This window comes from Carassius auratus, chromosome 46 (assembly GCF_003368295.1).
Source record: "Carassius auratus strain Wakin chromosome 46, ASM336829v1, whole genome shotgun sequence".
Lineage (NCBI taxonomy): Eukaryota > Metazoa > Chordata > Actinopteri > Cypriniformes > Cyprinidae > Carassius > Carassius auratus.
The window spans coordinates 18,745,404-18,756,465 of NC_039288.1; the positions used below are offsets into that span (position 1 = coordinate 18,745,404).

The 11,062-nt window shown below is 39.9% G+C and overlaps 1 protein-coding gene across 1 annotated transcript in view; it reads right to left on the minus strand.

Moving 5' to 3' along the window:
* The window catches only part of LOC113064476 (RAB6A-GEF complex partner protein 1-like), a 33,425-nt gene that overhangs the window by 4,180 nt on the left and 18,183 nt on the right, over window positions 1-11,062 (minus strand). The window contains exons 9-22 of the mRNA XM_026235349.1: window positions 8,006-8,150; window positions 7,822-7,870; window positions 6,782-6,922; window positions 6,418-6,615; window positions 6,290-6,328; window positions 5,393-5,503; window positions 5,173-5,262; window positions 4,930-5,090; window positions 3,770-3,908; window positions 3,297-3,413; window positions 1,986-2,699; window positions 1,503-1,661; window positions 1,284-1,417; window positions 71-357 (exon numbers count right to left, since the gene is read on the minus strand). Coding sequence (XP_026091134.1) covers window positions 71-357; window positions 1,284-1,417; window positions 1,503-1,661; window positions 1,986-2,699; window positions 3,297-3,413; window positions 3,770-3,908; window positions 4,930-5,090; window positions 5,173-5,262; window positions 5,393-5,503; window positions 6,290-6,328; window positions 6,418-6,615; window positions 6,782-6,922; window positions 7,822-7,870; window positions 8,006-8,150 — 2,484 coding nt within the window. The remainder of the gene's footprint in view (window positions 1-70; window positions 358-1,283; window positions 1,418-1,502; window positions 1,662-1,985; window positions 2,700-3,296; window positions 3,414-3,769; window positions 3,909-4,929; window positions 5,091-5,172; window positions 5,263-5,392; window positions 5,504-6,289; window positions 6,329-6,417; window positions 6,616-6,781; window positions 6,923-7,821; window positions 7,871-8,005; window positions 8,151-11,062) is intronic.

Consider the following 11,062-nt stretch of genomic DNA (forward strand, 5'->3'; position numbering starts at 1 on the left):
CTCAATACAGAAAAATTTGCAGTTTAAAACCAGTTTCCTGTGACACTGATCAGAAAAACTATTCACATACCTGGACGACAACGTCCATTCTTTAGCGGCGAGTTAATGGAGCATGCTGGGATTACAGGAAATGGCCACAGAAAGTCTTTATGCAGGCATTTGAGGGCAGTAACGAAGTCGTCGAGCCGAGCCACCCGCATGCGCTCCCGACACAGCCAGCCAATCAGCTCGAAGCCCAGCTGGGCGGAGAAACAGCCCAGATCCCGCAGTCTGACCTGCTCCAGCAGGTGCCGCGCGTGACGCCACAGCATCATATCAATGTAGAGATTCTCCGCTGAGTCAGTGTCCTTACACCAGCTGACCACACACACACACACACACAGGATATAAGCCCACCACACTGTCACTCTGATACTTTGTCAAACAACAAGACACTAGTGATTAGGGCGATTCAGACAAAAAGAGAGAAAGAGAGAGTGAAAGAGTGAAAGAGAGTGCGAGTGAGTTTGAGTGAGAGAATGTGAGTGAGGGAGGAGGGAGTGTGAGCGAGAGTGAGAAAGTGTGAGAGTGTGAGAGAGTGAGAGAGAGTATGAACGTGAGAGTGTGTGAGTGAGTGTGTGAGTGTGAACGTGTGAGTGTGTGAGAGAGAGTGTGAGGGAGTGAGAAAGTGTGAGAGTGAGTGTGAGTGAGAGAGTGTGAACGTGAGAGTGTGTGAGTGTGAACGTGTGAGTGTGTGAGAGTGAGAGTGTGAGAGAGAGTGTGAACGTGAGAGTGAGAGAGTGTGAGAGTGAGTGTGAGGGAGTGAGAAAGTGTGAGAGTGAGAGTGTGAGTGAGAGAGTGTGAATGTGAGTGTGTGAGAGTGAGAAAGTGAGAGAGAGTGTGAACGTGAGAGTGTGAGTGTGAACATGAGAGTGTGTGAGAGTGAGAGTGTGTGAGAGTGAGAGTGTGAGAGAGAGTGTGAACGTGAGAGTGAGAGAGTGTGAGAGTGAGTGTGAGGGAGTGAGAAAGTGTGAGAGTGAGAGAGTGTGAACGTGAGTGTGTGAGAGTGAGAAAGTGAGAGAGTGTGAACGTGAGAGTGAGAGAGTGTGAGAGTGAGTGTGAGGGAGTGAGAGTGTGTGAGAGGGAGAGCGAGAGAGTGAGCAAGAGTGTGAGAGAAGGAGGGAGTGAGAGCGAGCGAGAGTGTGAGAGTGAGTGAGAGAGTGAGTGTGAGAGAGAGAAGGAGGGAGTGAGAGAGAGTGTGAGAGTGAGAGTGAGTGTTCCCGTCTGGTGATGCTGTGTTGTACCCTTTGGAGGACGGGCCGAACGGCATGCTCAGGGTCTTCTGCAGGTGGAACTTCCCTCCGGAGATGCTGTCGGCCGACTGAGACAAACTGATGCTGCGGTTCCGGAAGAACTCGAAGCCGCCCGTGGAGGGCTCCTGCAAACACAAGCACACACCCCTGCTGTCACCACAGGAGCTTCCACACGCACCATCATCATCAGCAGCATCATCATCATCTCACCTGTGTGGTGGGTGTGCTGGGCGGAGTCTCGCTCTCTCCTGAACCAATGGCCTTGAGGAAGCGGATCATGTGACGACACAGATCCCATTTGCCCTGTTCCAGAGCCGTGTTGAAGAGCAGAGTGGCGTGTTGACGGCTGACTGCAGGGACCTCCATGTTCTGAGAGGAGAACACGCAAAAGGAATAATATATATATATATATATATATATATATATATATATATATACACATTTAATAAGATACAAGACAATTTAAGCATTTCATTTTTGAGAGACTGATATCTGTTCTGAAAAATTCATAGAAAATCATAGGATTTTACGTAATAATAAGCAAACATTAATTGTTTTGTTACACCACTTAAAGTGGGTTAAAGCACTGAAAATAGAAAAGAGAATAACTTCATTCAGCACGAGTGAAAACCAGTGTTTTGTAGTGTATATAAATGAAGTGTGCTGTTTGTAATCAGGAGGTTCTGGCCTCACCTGCAGGATGATCAGGTAGGACGCGGCCGTGTCCAGATCCTGTGCCATCAGACACTCCTCGAACAGGTCTTTGGGGTTCCCCACGGCGGCGAACAGGTAGTTCCACAGCGCGTACTCGGTCTTGCGTGCGCAGTGAACGATGGTCTGCAGGAAGAGCGGGAACTCTGTCACGAACTTGGCGACGGTGGGCAGCAGCGGGTCAGGGATGGGCTCTCGGGACGTGGCCTCCTCCTCCAGCACCACGTGCACCATCAGCTCCAGGACGTGAGGGAAGTACGGCAGCGAGGCACAGGACTGCGCCAGCATCAGCGCCTGCTCGCCCAGGTTACACACCAGCAGCTGTCTCAGGATGTGATGGAGGTAGATCTGGGACGTCCGCTCCACCGTGCAGAAGGGGAAGAGCGCCTCGAGCGAGGACGAGCCGGTCCCGTCGAACAGCACCGTCTCGTTGGAGGCGCCCAGGATCAGCGCGTCCTCGAACAGCACGGTGAGCGGGTAGATGTTGATGAGGAAGGGCAGCATGATCCGGCGCGACAGGAACGAGTGCGGCTTGCGGTGGTCTCTGGGGAACAGAGGAAGCCACACCTTCATTCCCGCCTCGCCGCACGACAGCCACAGAGCCTCCATCAGGTGGCGTTTCTTGCGGTTGCTGCGGCACGTGGTCCAGACGTTCTCCACGCACTGAGCCAGAACCACCGGAGGACAGAAGGGAAGCTGCCGGAGGAAGAAAGAAAACAAGAGTCAAATATCTCTTCACCAGCAGAGAATGACATTCACAGAGTGCAACAGTGATGATGATACGGGGTTGCTAGGGTGGTCTGGATAGTTGCTAGGTAAAAAACATCAGCAGCGAGGTGAATCAGAACATTACAAACCTGGATTTAAAGGAAAAGGATAGTTCAACCCAAAATGGAAATGAATCACAAATTAATGAGATAAAAATATAAAATATAGAATAAAACTACTGATTTAAGGATGTTGGTTATGCATTTCGAAATAATACATTTTACACTTAATGTAAAATACACATTTACATAATAATACAATTTAAATATATTTTTTAAACAAATATAATTGAAATTATATTAACTTTTTTTTTGCATAAGTTGTATAAAAATATATGTATATATATATTGGTGGAGATTTCTCTGCGGAATCATGGGTAATGTAGTTTTTCAACAGTTGTTGTTAAATGTGATAATTTTTTTAATAAGTTGAAATAATAGGTTATTGTAAAAAAAAAAAAACATTCCTCAATGGAGCAAATGAGAGAGGATGAGAGCAGGATGAGGGGCGGGGCATCGAACTCACCAGCTTCGTCTGATTGGCCGGTGTGTCCTTCTCTCGTACCTGTGGACCGGATCGGTCTCTCTGCAGCATGATCAGCTGACCGGCCAAATTCAACAGGATACTCTCCGCCGAACAGGCCTGACACACACAGACACCTCATGAGTATGAATACATACTTGTATGTGTGGGCATGTTTTTGTGTCATATCAGGACACAACTGTATTATGACATGGGTATGACACAGGTATTACAAGGAGAGGGTGACTAATGAGGACATAACCCATGTCCAGATTTTTCAAAACACTTATAAATCATACAGAATGAGTTTTTTGAGAAAGTAAAAATGCACAAAGTTTCCTGTGAGGGTTAGGGTTAGGTGTAGGGTTGGTGAAGGGACATAGAATATACAGTTTGTACAGTATAAAAACCATTACGCCTATGGGATGAACCCACTTTTCACAAATACAAACGTGTGTGTGTGTGTGTGTGGTCACCTGCTGCGGGGCTTTGAGTGTGATGCCGGTCTCTGTCCGGACTGATGTGAGGGTCACAGACACCACCAGACCCGGGTGAGGAATATAGCGGGACATGGACACCTCCTGCAGCAGCTCCACACTGACCGACGGACTCGGACTGAACACACAACAATCAAGAAATATAAGAAACACTCATCCATCCAAACATCTGGGTCATATCTATGAAGCATCACATTCGAAATAAGAGACACAAATACAATTATTCATCAGATACACTTTACTCTTTCTACTGACTCGTATCTTCCATTATTACGAAACAGCCGTTTGTGAAAATCAAAGTTTGGAAAAACATTGTTGCATTATTTCATTCAGAAAAGATAGTAATGGTAATATTTAATATAAAAAAAATAGTAACAAAATAAATAAATGTAAAAAAAAAAAGAAGAACATACACAATGAGACATTTGCAAATGTAATTTCTTTTAATAACAATAAAAAATAAATTTAAATTATGATAAATGAATAAAAAAATCCCACACCCCCCAAAAGAAAAACACCTACATAGTGGAATTTGGAAATGCTAATTTGTATTATTTTTTTTTATTTTTTTTATAAAACTGAAAAATAATTTAAAATAAATAAACACTTATAAATAGAGATATCTGAAAATGCTAATTTGTTTGAAAATTTGACAAAATAAAAAACAAATCAATAAAAATTAACAATAAATAAAAAAATAACAGCTACATAGAATAATTTGTAGAATGCTAATTTGTATTCATTTTTGCAAATGAAATAAAAAAATAACATGCATATAAATAAAGTCATTTTTATTAGTAAACAATATAAATAAATAAATAAATAGCATACATAGACAGACATTTGGACATGCTAAATTGTACATCTGTATATTTTGTTGCGTGTAAAAAGCAAAGAAATAAGTATTTAATCAAAATATTTGTAAATATAGTAATAATAATAAAAATACACATTTTGTTTCAGATTATTAGCTTTTTGCTTTTTACACACATGCAACAATAAATTAAATTTAACCATTTAAATGTAGCACTAGTTTTGTGAATGTTATCACATGGTTTAATACTAACTGTTGTGTTTTTAGATTGAAACACTGATTGAGGATTCAGCTTTTGCTCCTCCATGTGTGTGATGTGTGTCACCTGTCGTGTCGTCTCTGGATGCTGTAAAGACAGATGGAGCAGTCAGCTCTGAACACGATCACCACGTCACGAAACACGTTCAGCAGCAGCGTGCTGGCGTGAAGTTTAGTGACGCTGGCAAACGCGTTATCCAGGTTAGACGAGCGCACGTATAACCTCAGCTACAAACACACATCAATTCATCAATGAACAGTTCAGTCATCACTGAATAAAAGACAGGAATATTCACTGAAGTGCTCTTGCCTCTTCCTGTCGGTCAATGAAATTATAACAGGCAACAACAACAAAGTCGTTCCACCACGCGAGACCTCCCGTCACAGACATATTCTGCTCCTGAACACACACACACACACACACACACACACACACACACACACACACACACACACACACACATAATGTTAGAAAGCTTTCACCACATGCTCTTTCAGGATTTATTTTCCTTTCACATGAAAAGACTTACCTGTGTGACGTTACCGAACAGTTTCCATTTCCTGGTGTATAATGAGTAATGTGCAATCCCACGGCGTCCAGCTACAGCCACACACTGACCAGACCAGTCTATAGCTGCGAACTACACACACACACAAAGATCAACCGCTCGCATCAGGATAAACTCCCATATTCACATATCACAGAGTCACAACACCAGTACATAAGCACTATCCAATCAAAACAGAGGTCATTTACATAATTAAGTCTTAGAGTTACAGCAGCAGGAGTGTGTGTGTGAGTCCAAAACTACAAAACAAGGCTAGAAACTAACATATGTAGAGTAGACTTCATCAAGTGAATGGGTGCCGTCAGAATGAGAGTTAAACAGCTGATAACAAATAACATCACAATAATCCACAAGTAATCTACACCACTCCAGTCTATCAGTTAACAAAGTTGTTTTTAACTAAATTATGACTCCATAATCTATAATAATGCTTCCTCCAGTGAAAAAGTGTTCTGGTCTGAATCAGGAGAGAAATCTGCACAGATAAAGCACTGTTTAAACAGTTCTGAACAAATATGTGGCTGGATTTTGATGTAGAAACAACAGGAGATGGATTGTGTTAGTTATTACTCATAAAGTTAAAAATGTCTTGATGGATCTGTTTCAGCTTTTGGTTTCTCCAGACATTAACTGATGGACTGGAGTGCTGTGGATTATTGTGATGTTTTTATCAGCTGTTTGGACTCTTATTCTGACGGCACCCATTCACTGATGAGACACTAATGCAATGCTACATTTCTAAAACCTAATGAAGAAACACTCATCTCATCGATGGCCTGAGGGTGAGCACATTTTCAACAAATTGTATTTTTTTTAGGCTGAACAATTCTCTTTTAAAAGTTAAACGACGGTTCTTACTCTGATGGGCCAGTTTGTCTCTAGATATGTGCTGTGAATCTGCAGAGAGAGGAAATCACAAGTCAGACTCACTTTGTTTCCCATGTATTCAGTGAATGTGTTTGAGCTGGGAGCGTGTGATCCTGTACCTGAACCACCTGCCAGTGCTTGTGGCCCAGTAAAGTGCTGAGACCCTGAGAGAGAGGGGCGGACGCTGACGGCCGGGGCACAGGACTGCCACTGTCCCGAGACGAGCTCTTCTCAGACACACTGTGAGCCTGGGTCGGGTCTCCACAGGTCAGATACAGACGATCCTCCCCTTGGAGCAACACCTGCTCCTGATTACTCTGATCACATGGAAAACCTCACTGTCAGACAACTCGGACTCTTCTTGATCGCTTGCACACAACTGATCATGTTGCACGTGCATTAACAGCAAAAACACAGAGGAGATGCATTTTTTTGCATTAAAGTATCCCTGTTAAGAATGTGAAGCGTGTGTGTTTCTCTCACCGTGCACGGGTTGACCGTCAGCGCGCTCTTAATGAACTGAAACTGCAGAATCCCGGCCTGCTGGAGTTTGTCATCTCCTTCCGCTCCGTCGGGAACAGTGCTGCTGATCACCCACAGATGATATCCCTCCACACCCCAGCTCTAAAACACATTCACATGCTCTCACAGTCATCCTGTGACTACATTACACTCAATGCATTCCCTGAGAACCCAATCCCATGATCCTTGCATTGCTCACACCATAGTTTAGTGTTTGATGTCTAGATTTTTTGGATGACCGATACCGATAACGTATAGAGCAGGGTGGCCAATGGCCGATATATATGTATAATAATCAAACTTTAAATATACGGTAGTAAAAATACATTCATAAGTGTTTGCAATAAATAAATTAAAAATACATATTGATATATTTCTATAGTAGTTAGAAAGTTTAAAAAAAATTAGGAAAAATAATAAATAAAAAAAAACAAGTAAAAATAAAAGTCCTGCTTCAGACACGTCAGCATGAACAAGTTTGAAGTAGATTTAAAAATAATAATAATAATAATAAAAAAAAAAAAAAAAAATAGATAAATAAAAAAGGCAAATATAGACCAATATTTCAGCCTTGGCCAAATATCGGTCAACCACTATCTAAACCACTTAACTAAAAAATAAATAAATTAATTAATTAATTAATAATAATAATTATATTACTTAAAGAAATAAACTACTTTTTTTAATATTTAATTTTATTATTTCAACTAGTTCACACGCTAACCACAAAAAAAAAAAAAAAAAAACGTTGCAATATTAAAATAATTAAACTAAAACGCAATAAAAAATACAGACATCATTAAAAAACATTATTATTATTAAACATTCAAATGAAAACCAAATATATAAATATAAAATCCATTTAAAATCTTTTTTTTTAACTATAGTAGTATATCAATGATACTAGGATAACACTGATGCAGTACAATAAACACACAGAATCAAAACTGTTCAAGAAAGAAGTAGTGCTGATTAATAAAAGCCCATGCTTGCACACTCACCATAGAGCTGATCTTCAGAGGCTCTTTCTTAGTGCCGTCTGAGCGATAGCTGCATCAGAAAAACATCAAGAAATACAGATATCATGAGTGCTGTCGCTGTCAGATTCAACTTTCATGTTGATGGTTTGACAAACGTATTTCTGACTCAGTAAATCAGTGACGCGAGTGTGTTGGTGCGACTCACGCAAAGTCCTCCCCGAGTGTGCAGAAGAGATGAGCTCCAAACACACTCCACAGAGACAGACCTCCACAGTCCCACGTCACCATCACCACACTGCAGTCCGGAGACCAGCGCAGCATCTTCACAGGACCCGTCTTATTCCAGATATCTGGGACAGGAGCGCAGACAGAACAACATGTACATGCTCAAATCAGCCGAGAAAGATTCAGGTGGACTACATGATGGAACATGTCAAATGCTTTGGGTTGGTGTTCTTTTTCCCAAATATCTTTATTTATAAAAAAAATAAAAAAAATAAAAAAATAATAATAATAATATATATATATATATATATATATATATATATATATATATATATATATATATATATATATATATATATATAATAATAAATTATATATATATATATATATATATATATATATATATATATATATATATATATATATATATATATATATATATATATATTAATTAAAGAATCTAAAAATAAATCTGGCCACACTTCGTAAGAATCAACAGATAAAAAAATAAAAATTCCTGTCGCAGCCATCAGGGGGCGTCAGACCATCACAGCCAAACTCTCCATCAGAGACACATTCACATACTAACAGTAAACTAGAATTAAAAGTTAGTTAACTAACTTTGATGTTGGCTTGGCCATCTTGGCCATGGAGCAAAAGAGCCAAAGTACTTGTGTGCCCAACATTGAGTTGCCCCGCTGCAAAATTAATACACATAATAATGCCATAAAAAAAATACACCTGCAACAGTCTTTTTCCATGCTCCCTTGCTGTTTTCTCTTTTTAATAAAAAGCCTGGGCTATGATAACAGCTATGACAGGGTTGTCTAGCTGGATGTGAAATAAGTCATGCCTATTTTCTTGTGTATGTATTTCACAGTCCTGCCACCGTTGCGTTGTGGGCAACGACACACAAGATTACTGAAACAATGCATTTTAAATCAAGGAGATCATAAGGGGTCCAAGCACAATGGTTTGTATAGATGATGCAGTTACACACTGTTTAAAATTGTTTAATTTGTACTGTATGTTCATTCTATTTATTTATTTGTGCTATTTACATAATGTTTACATTTTTTTAAGTTTGTTTTTGTTAATGTAAAATAGCACTGCATAGTCTTCACTGTAAGATAAAATACACAATCAAACCAAAATGTATTCAGACACCTTCAACATTTCTCACATAATCACAGTTTATTTGCTGTAGTTTAGAAACTGGTAATAATATATGACAATAACTCAGAACAAATTCATCTTGATAATTTCGGATAACTTTGATAAAAAGATATGTAATGGAATCAACCAAAACTTCAGACTGTCAGTATGACAATATTTACACAACTATCAATACTTTGTTGAACAGTTACCAAGCAAGAAATGCTTAATTTGGTTCAGTCTGTGGTGTGAAAAGGTTCCATTAACAATTAAAGAAAGAAACACTTAAGCAAAACATGGGCAGGTCCTTAATTATTATTTTTTTAAATCAATTTCACTGGTAGCCTACTGTATGAAGAATTAGTGGGTATAATATTTCACAGATCACTATTTTGCCATACTCACTTACATAAATGAACTAGTGGCCTGCACCCACTAGTAAAACAATTCTATCTTATTTTTGGATTGACTTTGGATAAATTCTTGTACTACAAGGTAATTCAGTCAAGAGCAGTGAGTGATTTACTTTCATTTTCATACATTAAAGACTCTGACAGCAGAGCTAGTAAATTAGGCGCGGTCCCTTTAAGAGACAAACGCATCCATTATGATGATACACATCCGATTTTTTTTTGTGCAAATCTTTACTTTCACTTAAGACATAACCACATACTTATTCGAACACACTTTCCAACACGGGTATTTCGACATATTTTGTATGTATTTGTTGTCGGTACAAAAGCAAGAAGACTTTGAGACGCGTCTCTTCTTGCTCCCTGAACAACACCGCGCTGATGAATTGAGCACTTTTGCTTTGCGCTCTTTTTTCTGTTTATTTAAACTGCGATTTGAATTTGTTCGTTCAGGTCCAGGAGGAAGTGAACGTCCTGAACGACAGCTCTGTTCAGTGTTGCTGTCCCTGTCCGCGATACGCGCCGCTCTCTCTCGTGCACACGCGCCATCAGCTGTTCAGTTCAGTTTCCCGCAGCGCGGGGCTGAAGCCAACTTGATGTGTTGAATGCTCGGAGCACGTTATAAAACGTATTCTTAAAATACACATTTCTGTTTTAATAAATGGTCATATTAAATCATAGCATAACACATAAGTAGGTACAAAAATAATCAGTGATGCATGCGACCCTTTTGGTCTCAGTGTAGCTCCCTGCTTTACCATGTTATGCAACGCTGAGCAATTGCTGCGACGTTAAGCCTGACAGAGAAATCTCACAAGCACATATAAACACTCATTTTCATATGTGTAATATATTCTTCTAATTGTTTTGTGCCGTTTCGCTGCAGTGTTTTAATGTGAAAGGCTGTAAATGTGTACTTCAAGTGTTCAGACAAATACATCACGAGCTCATCTGTGACGTTCAGCAAGATGATTCAGTTAGAAACCAGCTAAGACCAGCGTGACAGTGGCCAAAACTACTTTAAAACCATATAATATATTATTCTAATTGTTTTGTGCCGTTTCGCTGCAGTGTTTTAATGCGAAAGGCTGTAAATTCTCTGTGGACTTCAAGTGTTCAGAGAAATACATTGCCAGCTCGCGAGCAGTTGGCTGCCGCGAATATATAATGTTATTACTTTAAACAGTTCAGAAACATCTGAATTTAGCTCTTGGTGTGTTCTAACGTGTGGATTGCGTGTAATCGCGTTTTTAAAAGGTCTTAAATAAGAATGAATTCGCTAGTTCTCGGCTCCGTGTAGACAGCCTGGGCTGAGCAGCAGTATTTTTAACCAGTTTAAAAGTGAAACGAAACCCGACTCCGCCCCTAAATGTCATTGCAACTGTAGGGGGGCAATTTTTCTCAGACAATGTAAGTCTATGGGTAATGTATTTTGACATTTAAAAATTAATAAAAAAAAAACTTTAAGT